At 33.6% G+C, this 23,330-nt stretch overlaps 1 protein-coding gene across 3 annotated transcripts in view; it reads right to left on the bottom strand.

Annotated features, from left to right (window-relative positions):
- Positions 1-23,330, bottom strand: part of SGCZ (sarcoglycan zeta) — a 439,013-nt gene that overhangs the window by 170,691 nt on the left and 244,992 nt on the right. For 2 of the 3 annotated variants that reach the window (XM_008710886.2, XM_040643327.1), the window contains exon 2: positions 17,665-17,766. The exons of the other annotated variant lie outside the window; for it this stretch is intronic. In XM_008710886.2, coding sequence (XP_008709108.2) covers positions 17,665-17,766 — 102 coding nt within the window. The remainder of the gene's footprint in view (positions 1-17,664; positions 17,767-23,330) is intronic. 3 annotated transcript variants of the gene reach the window in all.

The following is a 23,330-nucleotide window of genomic DNA, read 5'->3' as shown; positions in this document are numbered from 1 at the left end:
TAGTGAGTTTAGTTGCAAGTTTGTTATTTTCATTAATCTTTTCAAAGAACCAACTCTTAGTATCATTGATCTCTTCTACTGTCTTTATGCTCTATTTCATTTATTTTCACCCTGATCTTTATCATTTCCTTCCTTCTACTAATAATTTAACTTATGTCTGGAATCTAAAAAAATAAAACAAATGAATAAACAAAACAAAACTCATAGATGCAGAGAACAGATTTGTGGTTGCCACAGGTCAGGAGGTTTGGGGGGTTGGGCAGGATGGGTGAAGGAGATCAGAAGGGACAAACTTCCAGTTACAAAATAAATAAATCCTGGGGATATGTATTATGGGGACCTTTTGTCAATAATACTGTATTGCAAATTTTAAAGTGCTAACAAATTAAATCTTAAAATTCTTCATCACATGAACAAAAATTATGACTTTATATGGTGAACAGACGGTGAATAGACTTAATGTAGTAATCATTTCACAATGTATACAAATGTCAAATCATTATGTTGTACGCCTGAAACCAATATAATGTATCTCAATTATACTTCAATAAGAAAGGAGATTGTAGCCATTCAATTATAAGTCTGGAAATAGCACACCTATTTTCACATTAATTATAGGTACAATTTGGTTATATTATAGCAGTAATACATTGCTTGATATAGAACATAAAAGAGAACCAATTTAGAGATTTTTAGCCTTAGCGAATTTATCAATTAATAACAATCAGGAAATATAGACTCTGATAATTACATCAAAATCTATAATATTCATTAAATCACGTTTGAGACAAACAGCACATACAAAGCATTACAATAATCTATCCTAGCTTAGGGTGTTTTCTTATGTAAAGATTCTAGATCAAATAGATTGACACATATCTTATGTTTGCTGGTGTTTATCTTAATATAATATAAAGCTAAGCTATAAATCGTCATAGGACAATCAATGTCAACAACTAATCTACTAATATTGCTATCCTAAGAACAACATAATCACATAAATTCAAAGAGATGAATAATGATTAGCATGATAGATGCCTTATAAATCATAGTAATGCCACATAAATTATATTTGTTAATATGATCATGACAGCCAACTTTTCTAATATTTATATTGCTTATTTAAAAACTGCAGGAAAGATTCAATGTCCCCAAACTAAGACTTCTAAAAGAATTTGATAAGCAGGTTTTCCATATCTTCAAAGATTTATGTCATAAACACAAAATAGCAAAAATCTAGGAATCTTATCTGATTTTAAGTGAAAATACTCACCTTAAGTGTAATTTAAAATTTTACCTTTAAAACAAATGTATTAAGTGTATCATTCAATCTTTCATGGAAAATCATACTGGTAAACTACAAAATTAAAAAAAAGTACTATAAAATTATTCAGACCAGAAATAATGATAGCTTCTGTAGTGGCATACAGAATGACCACAAATTCTTCCCTTCAGTGTATGTCCTTTGTAAACCGACTTTACTGTTTTACCATCAGGAGATAGAGTCAATTTCTCCACTGAATTTGGGATCAATCTTGTGACTTTGTCCTGGACAAAATGACCATAAGCAGAGTCTTGAGATGCACTTCAACATGGGGGCTGTCTTCTTTTGCTACTAGAACCGTTATGTTATCGTGTGATCAAGCAGTATGTAATGTCATCTCAGTCATCATAGCCAACTGACAAATACCTGTGAGGACATTCTAGATTTTCCATCACCAAGCCAGTTAGTACAAACTAGAAAAACTGCCTGACTATGCAAAACTTTGAGAGGAATAATAAATGCTTATGGTTTTAAGGTATTAAGTTTTGTGTTAAAGTTTTTTTTTTATTTTTAGTAAGAGCTGAATCAGTCTTCATATTAAACTATTGAGCAATTAAACTATTTTTCATAACTATCATAACAAAAAATAGTCTACAAAACATGAATAAAGCAAACAAGTTAAATGTGACATTATAATATTACATAAAATTCTTAATTAACCAAAATTAATAGTTTATATACATCCCTATTACGACCATATACCTCTCCACTAATTTCATGAATTTTGAAATAATATATGAGGTTAGATGTTTGAATGACTACTCAGCTAATTAAACATTATTCCAAATGTAGTGTAAAGTACGGAAATATTAGAATTACTTTCTCTGCAAAGCCTTTTGCTATATTGGATGATTTTCCAAGTTCTCTCTGGTAAACTCTGTTATCTGGTATGGTCAAGAGTATTTTGACTCTATTTCCCTCCTTTAAATTTTCATGANNGGAAGAAGAAGCCAACATGGTGAAACTGTAGTATGCTGAGTGAAATGCAACATGAAATGCTGACTGCAAATCATAGACAGATGAAGAGGGTGAGAATAAACATGGTGTTAACCTCAGCACTGATTTTAAAAAGATCAAAAAGCAATAAATGCAGGCATCTGTATAAATTATGTTAAATTTCTCCTTTCCTACTTCAGGATAAAATAAGAATAATAGAAATATAATTCACTTCACAAATACTTCCTAACAAGAAATGCAATGGCAGATAGTTACTAATTACACCTAAAATTTATTGAAGGCCATTATTTGCAATAATTTACATTTCAAGAAACAAGAAAAAGATAGTAAATGAACTTAAATATTTTATCAGGGAAAAATACTGCTACAATAACTTTTACTTAACTAATAACTACTGCATAGGTAGGCAATGATGCAGTGACTATAGGGCATACAAGAGCTATGGCATTTAATTAACCATTCCTCTTATTGTTTGCTTCCTTATTTCCCAGACATTTAAATTTCTAAATTAATACTTCTGTGACCTGGTTAAAGACTAGAACCATGTAATTCAGCCTTAGAGTGGTGTCAGGGTCAAAGGAACAGTTCAAAGCACAAATTTTAACAGTTCAAAACCTTACTTTGCGTATCTCAAAATCTATGAAAAGACTCTTAATATGTAATTATTTTTCTACTCCATCCATGTTTATAGAATCTGGCAATGCCTCCAGCACTTTCCAGCTTTTTTCTCCCTCTCTCCTCTCTTTTTCTCCTATCTTGAGTTATATAGGTTGACCTAGCCTTTTTTTTTTTTTAAAGCAAGAAAGACTCTTTTCTCTAGGTTTTTAACTAAAGAGAAAAGAGAGAAAAATTACAATATCCTCTGGGATCCTGAGTGATAATGTGAAAACTAGGGCCTTGAAATGAGTTCAAATTTTTGGCCTGTGACATAACGATCGTTATAATAATTTTAAAAAGCTGAAGTAGGGCGCCTGGGTGGTGCAGCCTTTAAGCGTCTGCCTTCGGCTCAGGGCGTGATCCCAGCGTTCTGGGATTGAGCCCCACATCAGGCTCCTCCGCTATGAGCCTGCTTCTTCCTCTCCCACTCCCCCTGCTTGTGTTCCCTCTCTCGCTGGCTGTCTCTCTCTCTGTCGAATAAATAAATAAAATAAAAATAAAAAAAATAAAAAGCTGAAGTATGTAAATTAAATTTGTATTCTGTTCTCATGTTTCATTTCATTAGCTCATATAAATTCTACTAATAAATTGGTGGGCATTTTCCCAACATATTTCTCTTCTTTTTATAAAAAATACACAAACATATATACACAAAGAAGAATTTTTTGGTTGTTGTTCTTGAAAGGGAGGGAAAGCAAAATAAGACAGACAGAAATGCAAGCATGACTCAGCAATATGATAAAATGCTTTTATATTATAGGATGTCCAATACCTATATATAAACAATTTTAAATGAAATTTTAGACATCCTGTAATATAAAAACATTTTATTATATTGCATATCAAAATGTAAACACTCAATCTCCTCAAAACTTTTGTGAGGTCTTTACAGAATTAAAAAAAAAATCACGTGTGAATATATCTGTTCATTTTAGAGGATTTAGAAAATAGGGAAATCCAGGAAATGACAAAAATTCATATTTGGGCAAATGTCATAATAGAAGTTAAGAACTTTCATATGATACAGGGGGAAAAATAAACCAAAACATTCAATAAATGTTGGAAAAAATTGGAGCCAGAGGACCTAAGTTCCTTGGAAATCCACAGAAATCTTAGACATAACTGGATCATCCATAGGCTATAGAACAAGACTCGAAGCTATATATAAAAAATCTTAAAGATTCAACCGGAAAAACTGTTGGAACTAACCAAATACAAAGTTGGAGGATATAACTTTAAGATTTTTAAAAAGCAGGATGACTAAGGGCAACATATGGATTCATTGTAATAATAATGTTACATTCAGCATTAATAAAATTAATAAAACCAAAATACATCGAATTAACTTGATCTTTTCTTAATCTCTGGAAATTTCAGGATCTTGATATGTCTTAGAAAGTTTGTGATAAAGATTACTTATTTTGTCACACATGTGTTATTTAAAGCAGGTTCTGATTTATAGGAGGCTGCTTTTACTTCAAAAGAGATTTCAATTGCTATGGAGATAGAAAATTAACAAGTAGAGATTATACCTTAAATCTTTCAATTATTTTATTAATGCAAATCAAGAGAAAATCAGAGAAGGGGAAAGTACCTGAAAAAGCAAAATTGTGACTATAATAAAGTATGAGCTTTTACAGTGATGAGGAAGCATACGATGATAAAATGTGGACAGAAAGGTAGTTCCAGTATTTGTAATTGGACTTTATTTTGATAGCTCTCCTGAGTGTACAATGAAAAAAGTGTAGGATGATACTAAAAATATTGGTCAAAACCAGTGTTTTTCCAGGTATAATGAAGGAGCACCAGAGGTCCAACAGATTCTTCTCATGGATGGGCCAGATCTCCATTTCCATTTGCTTTATATTGCTTCTATTTTCTGCAAGATTTCATTTGAAAGAACAATCACATATCTAAAAATCATTTATAAACCATCAATTGAGTAAATACAAATATTTTAATCTGTAATAATTAAGAGTGAGGAATTTTAGTATTAAGATACTGAGTATTTCTGTTTAAAAATATATCTTTATCTGTGGCTCACTGTAATGCCTTCTAAAAAAGTTTTTAACATTCTATGTCTCAGAAATATTAAAAAGAATGATTATCTATCACATTAAAATACAGTAACCCCAAATAATGGTTAATGAAGAACTTTTTTGGTTAATGAAAAATGTTTATTACTTTTAAAGAAATGCATTTCATAAACTTGAAATACAGTATACTAAGCAAAAGTAAGATAATATCATAGTTTAGAGTACCAGTGCCTTAGGGATAAATTCCAAATTCCCTAGCATTCAAACCCCACATGTGTAAAGCCCTAAGCTGCTTTCCAAATCAATGTTACCCTGCTCCTTTGTATCTTTGTTCTTCAATTTTTTTTTGCTCACTCAACTCCCTAAAATATTTTTTAAAACTATATCCCCTCAAATATTTTTAAGCTGATATTTGAAATACTTTTGGCATCTAAAATTTAATGTTTACAAGGGATAAACTATCTGACACTACCTATTGTATATGTATTTTAAATGTATTTTGTGGAATGTTCCAATTTTATGGAGCTCTACATTGAGCTTATCCAAATGATAGAACACATCTGCCACCTAACCTAAACCTTCAGTAAAACCAGTCTCACTTTCTATCAAAAAAAGTTTGAATGTTTCATTTCAAATAAATATCTTAATATCATCCCAAGATAACTAATTTATTTTTTATTTATAATTCTAAAAGAAAGAGAGAGATTTCTGCCATGAGTTTATGGTCTGGAGAAATGTATATGCCGCCCTATCAACAGTCTTACCCAGCCACTGATACTTTCCAATCTCTACTGCTTTTACAATTTTTTAACAACTTATCAATCTATCAACTTTTTAGTTTTATTTCCTGGGCAGTGTATCCTCAAACTCTTTTTTGTTGCTGTTTAACCAACCACTTCTCCCCTACTCTAAACTTCTTATATCCTGAACAATATTTTTAAAAATGTAAAAAAAAAAAAAAAAAAGGCCAATGGCAGTCTTTTACTTCTGAAGAAGAGTGGTAGTGGTAGAGAAGCAGGAAAAAGAAAAGTAGCAGCTACAGGGTCCTTCTCAGGCAGATCAAAATTAAGAAAGAATGCATTTGAAACTTGAGAGTCTAGAAAGGATCACTCTATGCCTTGTTACCCTCTGGAAAATCTTGGGACACATTTAGAGTGTATCTGTCTGGATTTGATACGATTCCTCATATCAAACCAAACTGTTCTATTTACTGTTTCCTAAACAATGTCTTTTTATAAATTATTCTCTTGCTCATAAAAATTCTGTAATTTCAAATTCATACCCCAATCATTGCCTAAAGCCAGCTGAAATTCTCTCCTATGGATGTATACCAGCCTGATCCATAGATACTAATCTAGTGTGGAAGACCACACTCAAAGTGAAGATACTGTCGCTGAGATTATTCCCAAACTCAGTTCCCAGGCCTGACCTCTAGGACAAAGAACTAGAGAAAAAAAAAATTAATGTGCAAACTAATACAAACAACTTCATTGAGCAACAACATACATAGTCATAAGAAACATAAGGCAGATCATTTTGTGGCTCAAGTACAGACAAGATCATAATAAATCCATAAAGCTCTGAAAATTCAAAATTAGATCTGTTCTCTTAAATTGTTTTTAGAGAATGCAAGTGAAAGCTACTTTGCCTCTTTATAAGTATAAAGTTACTATGGCTACTATTTCTTATGCTATATATGGCAATTCTAGGATCTGATTCACCAAGTGTTTATATTGGTTAAAAACTTGTGAAACCAACACAGAATATTAGGGGTAGTAGGGTTGCCTATTCCATTTTCTAATATGATGGAGAAACATCTTTTAGTGTGGTTTTAATTTATATTTTTTGAATATACTAACCATTTATTCACTCAGTAAAATAAACATTCACTAAGATGTATATGTATTTTTCTGCACGCATACATACTGATAAAAAGTTTAAAAATTTCACTGGGCTTTTAATCTACCAGACACAGTTGTAGGAAGTGGTCAAAACACAGGATTGTTGCTTTCATGGTATTTACACCTTTTGTATTGTTTCTTTTGAAATTCAAATAAAATGTTCTGTATTCCCCAACATAGAATCCATTACATCTGTGACACTTGAAAGAAAAGAGAAAATACCTTGCCAAATTGAACATACTATTTGAATAGCTAATACATAGGGCAGTGTATTTCAAATCACACACATTAAAAGGCCATTAAATCAATTTGGTGGGTTGCAACAAATACACACACACACACACATATATGGTATATTAATTATTTAATTCAACTGAAATTAAAATAGGATGGCCTTGCTAGAATATATTAGATTAGAAAAAAAAATCAGAGTGTATCCCATGCTACAACGTAGAATTTGTTTCTCACTGTGGTTCATATTCAAATACGTTTGAAAAACTCTGAGCTAATTTATGTGTTGCTAATATTTTCTCTCTGGTCTACTCCCAGAACTTTGGACATTTTCAGTAAATCCCTCTCCTCATCATTACTAAGATGATCCTATATACCAATAGTGTGCCCACACATTTCTGTAGATATGTAAATTTGGGTAGTGAAGAAATCTGCTAGTTGGAGTACAATTTCTTTTAGCTCCATTATAAGAAAGACAATTATCATATGGTTTCACTCATTTATGGAGCATAAGGAATAGCAGGGAGATTGGTAGGAGAAAGAAGGGAAGAATGAAGAGGGGGTAAACAGAAGGGGGAATGAACCACGAGAGACTATGAACTCTGGGAAACAGACTGAGGGCTTCAGAGGGGAGGGGGACGGGGGATTGGGTTAGGCCGGTGATGGGTTATTAAGGAGGGCACGTATTGCATGGAGCACTGGGTGTTATACGCAAACAACGAATCATGGAACATTACATCAAAAACTAAGGATGTACTGTATGGTGACTAACATAACATAATAAAAAATTTAAAAAAAAGAAATGACACTGATGCCTCATTAAAATCCCACTCTCTAGAGAGTGGCATTCAATATAACAAAGGCCTATTTTTGATCTCACGCAAGAAAAATTCTTAAAGGGCCTAAGTACCTATTTTTTTTTAAGATTTTATTTATTTATTTGACAGAGAGAGACAGCCAGCGAGAGAGGGAACACAAGCAGGGGGAGTGGGAGAGGGAGAAGCAGGCTCCCAGCAGAGGAGCCTGATGTGGGGCTTGATCCCAGAATGCCAGGATCACACCCTGAGCTGAAGGCAGACGCTTAACAACTGAGCCACCCAGGTGCCCCCTAAGTACTTATTTTAAAACAAACTCCACAGCCAAGATTTTAGAAAACATACTTTATAGAAAGTATGGAATGTTTCACAGATGAATAATAATAGAATTCTGGAGAAATCCCCGTCACCTTCTTCCTGACAAGACTTGGCTTATTCCACTCATACGTGCAGAGATTTCCAAGTAGTTAAGGGCATGGATTATAAGTCTGACAAACCTGGATTTGATCCTGTCCCATAAGTTTTTGTGATTATCAGGTAAGTTCTTTGAGCTACGTGCTTTTTCTCATCTGTAAAATGAATGAAATAATGTCTAATTCATGTGGGTTGCTATGAGAATTAGATAAGCATACATACCAGACCCTTCACATAGCAGTTAGCATATGGAAAGTACTTAACAATTGGTAGCAGGAGCTATTGGAGATGAGTGAGCAGGTATTTGAAGCTTAATTATTTGTGCTCCTTCAGGCAGGTAATTCCTAACGCTGAATTATATTGTTAGATTATTGTAAGGCATTAAAAGATGTGTAATGTTTACTAGCATCTCTATTTTACTCTAAGGTTACTATATTCCTGTTCCAGGTTCTCTGCAACAGATTGTCAAAAAAAAAAAAATTCTGATACTGTACATAAAAGCTACCTGAGCTAATGTGTGCTTCTCCTTTGTTCTGGGTTTGCTGTGTCATTATCTCACATATTTTCTTGAAAAGTAGTACGTGAAGGCTGTGTGTGTGTGTGTGTGTGTGTGTGTGTGTGTCTTGGTAGAGAAGAGAACCATGTAACTTGTTTACATATTTGTTTATAAAGGTAGCTGATTAAGTAAGAGCTGATGAGAAAATCCTGATTACTCTGCAAGGCTTCAGTGGAGCCTGGGAGACCACACTAGTGAGAGGACAATCACCGCTCTAGAAAAAAAGGGGTGCCTGGGTGGCTCGTCGGTTAAGCGTCTGCCTTCAGCTCAGGTCATGATCCCAGGATTCTGGGATCAAGTCCCACTTCAGGCTCTCTGCTCAGCCAGAGGCCTGCTTCTCTCTCTCTCTCTCTGCCTGTTGCTCCCCCTGCTTGTGCCCTCTGTCAAATAAATAAATAAAATCTTAAAAAAAAAAATACACAGTATTTTTTGGAGTCTCCCTGTAGTTGTTTTGTTGTTTTTGTTGTTTCTAAGTTCAAGGAATATTTCCCCTTGGCAAGAAATTTCACCTATGTTTACATATTCAGCAACTTAAAACTGTCTCCCAATTTAATGAATATTTCCTACTATGGTATTATTATTTTTTCTCTTGTTCCTAAACAAGGTCCCCTATCTACTATGTTCAAACTGTCCCCATACCTTATTCAGTGGGTCCAGCCCAGCACTCCACACATAAAGAAATACGGGTTTCCTGGAGAATATGTAAAAAAGGATTAATTTGGAGAGTCTGATGAATTGTTAAAAGCAGTGAATCAAGACAGGAAGACTGAGATTCTAGTCACAGTATTAAGATTTATGTTGCATGATTTAAGGCAGCTGGACTGCCATATGCAAATGAAGAAAATATCTCCTCATGGATAGCAGTATGGATTAAATAAGGTAATATTTATAAAAATGGTTTGTAAAGTGCAAAGTTTAATGTTCAGGATTGTTTAATTAAAAGTTGCTACCTCATGAACAAAAAAAGATTGTCCCAGTAATAAAAGGATGCTTTGATGTCTGAATATCTTTCCATGAAATTCAGTCAATACATTAAAAAATAAAAGTCATATTAATAGATATATTAAAATATGATAAAAACTATTTTATTTCTGGGGCACCTGGGTGGGGCAGTCAGTTAAGCATCCAACTCTTGGTTTCAGTTCAGGTCATGATCTCAGGGTCCTGAGATTGAGCCCTGCATTGGGCTCCGCACTCAGTGAGAGTCTGCTTCAGATTCTCTCTCCTTCTCCCTCTGCCCCTGCTCGTGCTTTCTCTCTCTCTAAAATAAATAGTTTAAAAATAAACAACTATTTCCGACTAAGGTATAATCGAGCTAATAATGAAAGGATAAATTTTCAGTCTTTGTTACTTGGTCTATCAGAAACAGTTCTTCACTCTATCAAATTGGAAACCCTTTCTTCTTTCAGCTTCCAAGATACCACATTCTTTTGGTTTTCCTCCTACTTCAATCTCCTTTAGTTCTTAGTCTGTGTTTGGTTCTTACACTTCTTTCCAAACTGTTCGATTTTGGATGCCCAAGCATTCATTCAATAAACTTCCTTAAGTTTTCTATTTACACTCTGTTACTCGATAATCTTGTCTTAATCTCATGTATTGAAATCAGATAGATAGACAGATACATAGGCAGATAGATAGAGACAGACAATATCTCTAATTTATGTCTCTAGTTTACACCTCCAACATGAAATCCAGACTCATGGATCCACCTGTCTAACCTGAAATCCATGCTCTCTTAATAGGCAAATTAACAGTTCAAAAATGTGCTCACAATATTCCCCCATTCCCTACTTTCCTTCAACTGGTTAATAGCAACTACTCAGAACAAAAAATTTTGATATAATATTAGATTATCTCTTATTATTACATCTTATTTATAGTATGTCAGCAAGTCCTTAAATTCTACTTTCAAAATATATTGTCTTTCATAATAATACATATCACCTAGCAAGGATGAATGGGCTAAAATATGCAAAGCATGTAATGTAATGTTTGACTTTCATTAAAACTAATTATTTCTTTTAGTAGGGTTGGACAATACTACTATTTTAATAATAAAAACATTAGGGTCTACTAGGAACTTTATTTTACATATGATAAAAGTAAAGCAAACAGAAGTTAAATAAGGTAATTAGTCACAAGTGCTAACTGACAGAGCCAGGATTTGAAACCAGGAATTTGACTCTAGAGCTCTACTGTAAGCTGAATGTTAGCTGTTATTATTAAAAATCATTATTGGCCACGAAATGATTTTAAATATAATAGAAATAATAACATTTCAAGAAAACGGCCACAATATTACACACTAAAAAGAACAGCTTTTTTATATAATCACAAAGGCAAATGAGAAAAGTGAATGGAAAAGCCATTCCTATATGCGATAAGAACCATAATGCGATTGACAACAAATCTGTCATGCTTATATGACAAAGATATGAAGAAATGCTCCTAAGCAATGCAAAGCAAGTTCTAAAACAACAACAACAAAAAAATCAAAAGAGAAGCCATGTTCCTAAATAGGATAACTCAAAACTATAAAGATGTCAATTTCCCACAAATTAAATTAACCATAATTAAGTTCTCAACAGGAATTTTTATGAAACTTGACAGCTGATTATTAAGTTCATTTGGAAGAGAAAATGCACAATAGGCAAAAACTTTTGAAAAAGAATAATAAAAAAGAACTTGCTCTCACAGTTATAAAAAAACATTTCCTAAAGTTTGGTTTTAGTCTAAGTATGTCAACAGAACAGAACAGAACAGAGACCAGAAACAAATCCATGTACGTTTAAGAATGCAGTATATGAGAAAATCATATTTCAAATCAGTGGTAGGACAAATGGACTATTCAAATTATAGTATTAGGGACTACTGGCCATGAAAGAAAGAAAGAAAGAAAGAAAGAAAGAAAGAAAGAAAGAAAGAAAGAAAGAGGAAAGGAAAGGAAAGGAAAGGAAAGGAAAGGAAAGGAAAGGAAATGGGGGGAGGAGGAAGGATTTTACCTAATACTATACATCCAGATAGAAAAATTTTCAAAAACTTCTCTCCTTCACTACTTAAAAAAATTAAGCCACGATTCTTTCTTTTAAAAAATATTTTATTTACTCATTTGAGAGAGACAGAGCCAGAGAAAGACCATGAGTGGGGGGGAGGGGCAAAGGGAGAGGGAGAAGTAGTCTCCCCACTGAGCATAAAGCCTGATGCAGGGGCTCCATCCCAGAATTCCGAGATCATGACCTGAACTGAAGACAGATGCTTAACTAACTGAGCCACCCAGGCACCCCACAAAAAAATTTTTTTCTTGGAACAGCCAACAATTTGTTGATTTAAGCTTACCGTATAAAACTTGAAAAGTGGAAGCCAAGAAAAAAAGAGATTATTTCATAGTACCTTATAACATGTATCCCTACCCTACTTTCATCCATATCACCAGAAGAAAAGAAGGAGTGTTAATATATTTCAGAGAAGTCTGACCTAAATAAACTTACGTGGATAGAGGAAAAGAGGGTGGTAAAATAGGTGGTACTAAAAAAGTCTACCAAAAATATATATACCACTGGAAGAATTCTTCAGAGGCAGAAAGGGCCTCTAAGACCCACAGAATTAAAACAGTCCACATCTGGTTGGCATGCCATTTAACAGTACCTCAGGCAGGGAAAGCAGCCCCCATCTACCCTCCCCTTCCCAACAACCATCTTGCTGGTGAAACAAAGTAACTAGGCAATAATGCCCCTACCTCAAATTGTGACTCACTGGAGACCATTCAAACTAGGTCAGGCAAGTGTTTTAGAATGATGAATTTTTAATTTTAATAAAACCATAGATAATAAAATAACCTAATAAAAATAATAAAATAAACTAATATGATTTATAAGGAGACTATGGGTGTATGGAAAATTCCAATTATCGAATAACACTCTTATACATAAAATAAAAGAAGTAGAGCAAGGGCAAAATTCATATGAAGAAAAATAAAGACATGGAAGAAAGACTGCAGATAATGACAGTTACTTGCATTCAGAGGAACAATAAAGAGTTTAAAAATAATTAGAGAAATTATGATAGCTGTGGACGACAAAGATGATCCAACACAAGAATTACTGCTTTCTCTGAAGTGAAGCCCTGAACAAATGAAAGTGAAAGATATTGAGTGATATAACAGACAACATTTCCCAAAAATGAAATGGCAAAATTGTATCAGGCATCGAGGCAGAAAGTTCCTGTCATCAGCAGAAGAAACATACCAGGCTGCCCATAGACCTTTTATGGCAATATTCAGTGGTGGAATTTAAAAGAACAATTAGCTAACAGGAGAAGAAGGGATGAACCATTAATAATATTCCCAGAAAAGAATAAAAACAACAGTGAGACACCTTCAGCATGAACTATTTCAAGGATTAACAAACAAAACTAATTAACAGTGAAATACAAGTAAGGAGGAAATGATTGGAATAATGAACCCAGTCATGAAGAAGCCATAATAAAAGGAGCTGATGGTTAGTACTGCAGCCATCTATCTGTAGAATTAAGACCAAAGCACCAACACAATTAAAGTTGCAGAACGGAATGTAAATATTATGAACTCTGACAAAGTTAAGGTAATATAATTATCAAAAAAACTGAAAATGAAGAGGGGTAAGGACAAATTGGAGAGGAGCTAATCACCTCAGATTGCACTGCAGGGAGTTAATGAACACTGTCTGAAATTAAAACATGGAGCTAATGCATCCAACTTCTTAATGATATTCATAGTCTTTTATTCTTAACCATAAAGACAAGTTTTTTTAAAAACATTCTTGTGATAAAGATAATATTTAAGCTCAGCAATGCTGTCCCATTTATTTCAGATTTTTCATTTATTAAAGAAAGCATGTATAACATATTAATTAAAAATAGCATGTACATGTCTCCCTCCATACTTACCCTTTTATTTGTGCAGATGTGTAATTATCTAATTGGGATGATGTTTATCAGATGTTAATAGTTTCTTTCTGAATGTAAAAAATTTGGGGGGTGATTTGTGTTTTTAACTTGAGTAAAGACATTATAGTAAAATAATACGCACTTAGTTAAACACTTAAATGTAAAATGATAATGATAACAATGATAATAAAATGATTACACAAGCTTGCAGATATCTCTTCGTATGCATTGGTTTGCGTGGAGAAGATTTGCCAAGGTACTAAAAGATACAGGGTCAAGAGATGGGTATGTTGTGTAAGCACGGAAAAAGTTTGCTATATTTGTCTGGCCCCATGGCTTTATGTCTGAACTCTATAAAGAATAATTGAACACACAAGGCCAAAAACTAGTTGTGACCAAGAACTGAGCAACCCAGCTCAAGTGAAATGACTACACATTCTGGGGAGAGCATGGTCTTACTCCCAGCTCTGCTAACACAGGCGTCCCAAGAGCATTGCTGTGGAGTTACAGGAACTGGAATTATCTGGTAGCAGTTCCCCTGCATACTTATTAGTCCATCATGAAGGATGCTGGTAGAGGGGTCAACGGTGAGGTATCACCTTAATTAAGAACACTTGAACAGAAAAAAATTAACAAGAGAGCTGCTCAGTTAATATCAGATGAGGCTGGGTAACACAAAAAGTTCTAGAGAACTGCACAATGCAAATTTTTCGGGCAAGAAGCAGTGAAATGTAGGTAATTTAACCATCCTAGTTCTCTGGACTCATGAAACCTTGGGGGGAAAAAAGCCTGTCCTAATTTCCTGACAGTTCAAATATTTTGACCTCATGTTACATCATGTGCATTGAAGATTGATTCAAAATCTTATTATCATTGCTATCATTTATGTAAAGTAGCCCCAAATCCCACATCCTTCGTACTTTTCCTATCTGAAGAAAACTATATATTTAACTTCACTGATGTTCAGTAAATACTTACTCCCTGAAAATAATATTGCTAATTCTGAAAGATACACTTAATTCTTCAGATATTTCAAACATAGAATATAATGTTTTCCTGTATACTGACAATAATGGACCACTTTAAAAAGGTTGATTTTTTAAAGCATGGAGAAGAGAGTAAACTGATGAATAATAATAAACTTCAAATATCTATAGATTTCTCTTGGTGGGAGCAGGGGACCAGTTAGCTTAGAGTAGAAACAGCCCATGGTTTACTAGGTTAGGAGACTAGATGTGTGTGTCTGTGGGCAACTGCATGTTTTTATGAATAGAGATGGGTCTGTCTAGTCGTATGGGATTAAATTCCTACATAACCAGGAAGTTACTTTAAATAAGAAAATTCTTTTTTTTCAGAGTGGAATACTAACTAAATATAAAGAAAGCTACCCACTGGCATTAACTCTGGAAAACACACACACACACACGCACACACACACACACACACATACATACACAAATCAAAATTGCTGGAAAAAAATTCACAAAAATTAAATCTGTTGTACACAGTAGTAGTATTTTTCTCATCTTAATTGAATCTTTGTAAGTATCTTTTGATTTGAGTAGATTTCCTTAACTTAGACCTACAGGAACTTTACCATTTTATCATAAAAAATATTTGAATACATGAAAATGTGTGTAAATACTGAAATGTATAATGGGGTTTTAAAAAATCTCATTGCTACTAGAATTACGGAAATTTTTGTATTCTTTCTTAATCTAAGAATTAAGTGTCTTGATAAGTTTCTATGAAACTCACTTTATTACTATGAAAACAAGCTCAGGGAAACTGAGGCTGGCTTCTTAAAATAGTGAATAGGATTTATGGCAGAGAATGAACAACTGCATACATTCATGGACAAGAGAATCCTAACCCAGGAACTCTTTATAAAAGACATATTTTTCTCTTTATTTATGTTCATAGTGTGTGTGTAGAGAAATTTTCAAAAAGGAAACGAGTCTCTATTTTTTGCGCTGTCACACCTAGCCTTCTGTCTGACTGTTGAGAGCACATGGTCCCACCTGCTCTCACTGTGCCAGGCTTTGCAGTCACCGAGAGGCAAACGATTAAGAGAGATGTGAGGACAAGCAACAGATCTGGGACGTGAAAGGAGCACAGAGGTTTCAATCAACACAGTGGGTTTTAGAAATGCTTACGAACTTGAGGTTGTGAACTTCCCCAGGGATAAAGGTTAGGGAGCCTGACTGCTACCAGCTCACATTTTGAAGCTAACACATTAGTGGTTTAGCTTTCTTATTTGGTCCACTGATGGCATAAACATATATCCCAGTTTTCCAGAAGAATCCTTGTTTAGAGCTGTTCTTACACTCTCAAAAATGTTCTGGCTGGGAAGATAAACTCTATGACCTGCCAGCTGGCGAAGGGCTTACCAACTCTTCCCTAAGTTGTATTCCCAGGCAGCCACTCCAAATTGATCTAAATGGTTTGGAGATAAATCTTTGCTGTCCCTGGACTTATCAGTGGAATGCATTTTCAAAGAAGTTCCTGCCTATGATTGTTCTTACCTTCCTGTGTTAAGTAATTTCTTGATTTCCATGCATAAGTTTTCATTTCTTCAAATACTAAACCGTTTAATAGTGCCAACCACAAGAAGAAACCAGTAAATTAGTGAGTGGTAGTGACATCCAATCAGAGGGAAGGCACTAACTTGGGTATGCATGTTAGTTTTTCAGTTTTCATAAAAAGAAAATAAAAGAAAAATACAACTTTATTTTAAATTTAATCAGTTTTTATAGTAAAGTCAGGTGTTCATACATTTGTCTATTGTATTATTCGTCTGCCCAACATCCAGCAAGTAATCTCTCAATGTAAAATTCTAGTACCTAGAGCAGCAATCAATATGATGTATTTGTGAAGCTTTGCAGGTTCATATAGAACAAAATAAAATTTAAAGGTAATATAATTAACCTAATTAGAAGTTTTATAAAAATAATCCTCTGTTTTGTTTTCACAGCTTTGAAGCAAATTATTAAACTATGGCTTACTATGAAACCCATTTGCTAACATATTATATTGCTAATATTTAAAAATTATTCTAGTCTAAAATAGACTTTCATATTTATGAAGTAAGGTTAATGATCTTTACATATTTTATATAACAAGCTTCCCATTTTTTTCTGATTTACTAAATTTCCACACATACACACATATGCCCAATAGATTTGAAAGATTCTAGTTTTATTTTCACGTACCCAAGAATACTTGTTACTTTCTGAAAAGCAACACACTGAAGCCAAAATGCACAACGGCTAAGCTATAACCTTCTGATTTTTAGCATGCTGCTAAGTGATAAAATACCCACAAGTCACGCATACACACACCCACACATCTGAAAGGATAAATATTCTTACTTGTTTTAAATAATGTTCATCCAGAAATAAGTGTAATTTCTACAGTAAGACTCTTCCTCATCTTTTTTAGAAAATGCATGTTCATTTGAGCTAAAAAGATTTATAATATATTAAAATAAAATCATCTATTCAAGCCAATGTTTCCTGCAAAAATTATTCAAGATGCATCAAATGCCCCTTTTGAAATTGCTATAACTATGTATTTTTTACTTCTATTGAAAAATAGAGGGGCAAGTTTATAGACTAACCAAAGCAACACTGCAGTTTAATTCAAAATGGTTCTCTAATTCATCAGTTTAAAACTAACCTTCTCCACTGCTTTTTTAATTGTTTCACTGTTTTGATTTCTTCAAGTCAATCTTTAGCTTAAGGAAACTAAATACATACTGAAGAAATAAGGGGGTTCTAGCCTCCTAGTTCAAGCTAAAACATAACCTGTAAATTATCTTTTACAGTAAGCCAAAGCCAGTGTCACATACCTTTCGGGAATGAATTTCTTTCACATACAATGGAAGTAGAAATTCAGATATACCTTCAAGTCGGATTCCCTTCTTGGTGACTCTCAGATTTCCCATACCATCCTACAAGCAATGAAATATAGTTCACTTTTAGGTTAATTAGAGAATGAATAACTGGCCATAATTTTCTTAGGGCTAAATTGAGAAAACAGTATGCTCAAATCAGTGATGATTTAAGGAAGATGAGAGATCAGATCTACTTAATGAATGACTGCAGCAGTTTGCATGCATATAGAGGGCTCTATTTAAAATGAACAGGAAAAGAGGTATATTAAGGACCTGGTATCTTTTCTTAGCTCTCAGAGATTAGAATTTATCTATGAAAAAAATCCTGTACTTTTTTTCATGCATCAGCCAGTTTAACTATTTTGGGGGTATAATGATACTTGCTATCTGACTATTGGAAACAACTTTGCTTGCAGAAAGTTCTAACAAAATTTTTACATTACAGTATACACATATTTCTACAGTACAGTTATACACATATTTCCACAATAGTCAAATAGTCACATTTGTACAATGATTTCAACAAGTGCTTAATAATTGGCTAGTGTAAGTAAGCTTGGTGTTCCTGTATTTGAACCATGAGTAAAGCTTATACCCTCTCCTTTAGAAAGCAACACCCTATAAGGGGGATAAAACAAGTACATAAATAACATTTATGAGACAGAATAAAATAAATTTAAAAAGTAAGAATGGAGTGCTAATAGGAATTAAAGATTTCAAATTTGATAAGAGAGTGAACAATTTCTCATGGAAGAGATTAACTATGAGAAAGGTCTTAAGAATATGGAGTTTCAACAGGAGATGTCCATAGAGGGAGAAACAGAATGAACACTCTGTAACATTAAGAAATAACATGCCATCCAATCTTGCTAACATATGGACTATTATTGCGAGAAAAAACAACTGGGAGTATGTTTTGAAGCTAGTGAAAGGAGAACCTTGAATGCAAAGGTAAGGAATCTGTACTTACATCAAAAGAAGAAGAAACATAAAAAGTTCTTGAAGAGCTCAATGGTTTGAAATGATCAGAATTAAGCTTTAAGATTAATCTGGTAGGAGCACTATGTGGGGCTGACAGAATATCAGTAAGAAGGCACAACTTGGTAATAAGTGTAAGGAGTGTGGTGGAAGAACAGCCTACGAGACCCGGTGACTAACTTTATCTGGAGATACTGAAAACAAGGACATTTATGACTGATCCCAGGTTTTGTGACTATGACCTAATAAGGAAATGCAGTGATTTTTAAATTGGAATAATGAAATTTGTACACTCAATGGCAAAATGATTTTAGCTGTGGACTTCCTAACTTTGAGGTATCAGTGAAAATCCAGATACTGATCATCAACTAGCACACCTGTACAAAAGAGGACTGGAGAGTGACAGTTCATGCTTGAATCTACTACGATGGATGAGCAAGTCCTCCACAGAAAGATGTCTAAAAACCACGGAGAAACTCTCAGATAATGACCAGGTCTATGGATTGGAAAGAAGCATTTCATACATTCTGGGAGACTATGGTGAGTGTAAGAAGAAAACCAATACATTAGGAAGTACCACTTGGCCTGCATCTCTCTCCCTAAACGAAAGCCAATAAAGTAGCATAACAATGAATAGAACTTTCATTAAGAATTAAAGGATTTTTTTTTAATCACAGAAGGAAAATGACTACTGAGAGATATTTTGACATGGCGAGGTCTCGATCCTGTAGTGGAAGGGCAGAGTAATGAATTCTGGTTGAATTAAACTTGGGATAGATGAAGGGATTCATTTCTTGAGACTCAAACTTAGAGCTAACACTGGAAATGTCTAATAGGGAATTGACTAAATCGTTTTTAAAAAATTTAAAAAGAATTTTTAAAGGCATCACTGAAGATTTATTCTGATGAGAAAATAGGTCTACTTTTGTTGGGATGATATACCCCAGTTTCTCTGAGACAGAGCTGGTTTGTACCACTTTTATAATATCCTCTTTCACTTTCAAAAGTGAAAAGTGTTTCTGATTTAGACATCAATTACATAGTCACCCATTTGTTGGCTCTGATTAGTATCATTTGGCAACATCGTACCTATCTAGGAACAGAAACTGGCAGAATTCACAGGGAGAAACTCAAAACTGAGGATTTGCTAAGCAGGAATGGCAGAAGGTCATAAGCATGTGGCATGCCAAAGTAGCAAAAAATGATGCTCCTCAAATGGCTGACCATCATTTTTCTCATTAGGTAGAGACAAGTAGAGCCAGAACACCAATGTTGCACAGCAAAAATAGCACAGGGTTAAGGAATGACAACTGATGATCAATTAATGATCAAATTCGGTAGGAGTTAAGAAATACGAGAAATGTTAACACAGATTTATCATCAGAAAATAAAACTTCAGATTTTGAGATCTTGAAGGCAAAAAAATTTTCATACATCATGAGGTCTGAAGAACACCTGAGCAGTGGGCAGAAACAGAGTGGAGACCAAAGTCTCTATAATTCGGAAAGAATATACAAAGTGACACATGGCTTTAAAATATTATTTTGTCCCTGAGAAATTTTCTTGACTAAATTTCACACAGTGACTGTCCATATATATTCTCAGATGCCTGCCGGAAGGAAGTGTACTGAAATGTTCCCCATGAAGTTGCTATGGAAACATCTAATGCAACTGTTAGTGTAACTTAGAACAACAGAAATCAATTCTATGATAAACATAATTCCCAGTTCAACATTAATCTTAAAAAATGTTTTCATTAAGATGGTTAGAAATAAAAGAAGTGGACATCCAAAGTTAACTGTGATATTACTTTACTATTTGCATATCTAATTTTGGAAAGTTTTGAATATTAAACTCAATACTTTCCTTTTATATTTTCTATATAATGTATGATTTGGGGCATATAAATCCGTTTCATTTAGATTAGATGAATAGATTTCCCCTGTATAAATGTAGGAGTATTAGAGTAGTATTGTGTTTGGAATCTAACCTCACTCTGCGATATCCATTTGTCTCTCCTTTTATTTCTATTTTGAATTAAAAAAATGAATATTCAAGTTCTTACATGTTATCTACATGTAGTTATAAAATACACAGAAGTGCATAATATATTCAGTATAATCAACCGGATCTTCACATGCATGTACCAAGTCCATTAATAATTTATGAGAATGTGAAATAATCTGGTTTCTCTTCTGTAGGAGCATTAGAAAGTCATTTTATTCTTACTGTCACTACACTTTCCTGATTCACTATAGTCTTGGTCCCTTCAACATTTAAAAGGGAGAAAATAACTTCTGGATTTGCTGCTAAGGATGACATTGCCAAAACACCAGCAAGTAAAGAATTTAATGTACTTGTGGCTCAGGCCTCAACCGTGGCTCTGTCATCTTCATCCTATGTAGGCTTGAACTTAACTAATTTCTTTGTTTTTAAATTTAATTTAAATAATTTTATCACCTTAAATTTATCACCAGTAAAAGCAGTAAAAACACAACTTAAGGTATTTATTGCAAGGACTGCAGGAGGAAATAAAGAGCTTACAATAATACCTAACTTAAGTAGAAGTACTCAAAGTTTTAACCATTAATATTTTATTAAAAATAACTTAAATTTTTGGCTCATAACAGTATTATAAAATTCATATTGTCTATTTTCATAGAGATTATCTTTGAACTTCAGTAGACTCTACATCAAGCTTTATCATCATCATAGTTATGATGCAGTTATTCATCATCTCGTAATCTCACAATCATTTACCTACTCTTGACAGACAGTGTAGTGTCCTTTGAGAAGGGAATATGGAGCCAGACAGCTTGGATTTGAAACTTCTACTCTATATATCCAAACTGCTATATTTGTATTTTCTCATAAAATGTATCATATTCTGATTAAAGTTTTAGTTAACTGTGTATACATTTTTATCTCTTCTTAAAAATAAGTGATCTTATGTATGTACTTACTCCTTCTTCTAGCGTAGTCTTTCCAACAGTGGTTTTATGTGGCATGTATATGCTGAATGTTTGAGTAATTGATCAGTAGAATTTAGATCTTTACTTGATAAAAAATAAAACAAAAATCCTTATAAAATCATATCATCACCAAAATTCATGGAATTTATCTATAGAAATTGCAAACAATCTTTATTATAATTTTCATGCACTTGATATTTTGGACAAGGTGGAAGATACTTTGTTGAGAAATATTCTTTTTGGAATTTACTATGAGAATAAGACATTAAAATAAATAATAGATATAAATGTAAACAAAGAATATTGATAGCCATGTCATTTTAATTTAAAATACACACTCATGGGCGCCTGGATGGCTTAGGTGATTAAGCATCTGCCTTCGGCTCGGTTCATGATCCTGGGGTCCTGGGATCATGTCCCACATCAGGCTCTCCACTAGGCGGGGAGCCTGCTTCTCTCTCTGCCTCTGCCTGCCCCTCCCCCTGTTCGTGCTCTCTCTCTTTCTGTCAAATAAATAAATAAAATTAAAAAAAAAATCCACACTCATAACTTTGAAGTGATCTTACCCTAGTGCACTCTGTCCCCACACAAGGTTCTTTATGACACTTAGCTATCTGGTATTAGGAGAGCTGTTTAGATGGTGGCTACCCTCAGAATCTGAATTATGCCTAAACAGGCAAATGTAACTTTCAAAGTAATGAACATGTTGACATGGAATTGAGAAAATTTTTTAAAATTGAGGCTATTATTAAATAATATATAAAATCTGGTGCTTCATTAATTTTTTTGAGAGGGCAGAGGGACAGACAAAGAGAATTTTTTTTGGGGGGGGGAGGCAGATGGAGAGGGAGAGACAGGATCTTAAGCAGGCTCTATGAGCCTGACACAAGGGCTTGATCCCACAACCCTGAGATCATGACGTGAGCTGAAATCAAGAGTCAGACATTCAACCAACTGAGCCACCCAGGCACCCCAAGTGCTTGATTAAATATTTAAAAAAGTTTTCAAAGAAAGTTGAAAGAATCTAGTAGCCAGAAGATAATTAAATATAGATTTTAAATATTTTTTTCTGGCTAAAACCAAAGATAAATTTCTTCCAAATTACTAGCATTATTTAAAAAGAAAATGATTAGAAAGGGAGATAAATATGTGTATTTTTATGGCTTTGATTATCTAATGATATTCATTCTATAATTCAATTTGCATGCGGAAATGACCTTAAAAAGGCTACTTAGAGACAAATTGAAGTCTAGTATGATAAATTATTTGTGAGACCTTGGGGATTAAATATTTTTAATAATGTAAAGAACAATACAAGGAGATGGAAGTATTAGCTTGTTCAAAAACAGTTACAAACCACTTTTAAATGTCTTTTTGTTATTTATTCTCTCTTCTATGCTAAATGAATTAAAAAATTGTTTAATTCCCAACTCCTAATTAAAGAAAAATTCTCTTTAAAATATCTAAGGATTTTCTTTTTTTTTTCTTTTTCGTACCTGTTTTAAGATGCTGTTATTTATAATTTATAATGAGCTGTTTTTCCCCAAGCACAAGAGAAAGAACAAACAAAATGCAAGTTGACAGCCTGCTTTATATGTACGTTTTTACTGTGTTGTTCATTATAAGCCTGTATTTTATTTTCATTTTAATTGGCCTGTCTTAGTCCTGTCT

This window comes from Ursus maritimus, unplaced genomic scaffold (genome assembly GCF_017311325.1).
Source record: "Ursus maritimus isolate PB19 unplaced genomic scaffold, ASM1731132v1 scaffold_28, whole genome shotgun sequence".
Classification (NCBI taxonomy): domain Eukaryota; kingdom Metazoa; phylum Chordata; class Mammalia; order Carnivora; family Ursidae; genus Ursus; species Ursus maritimus.
This window is presented reverse-complemented; position numbering and strand designations above follow the sequence as displayed.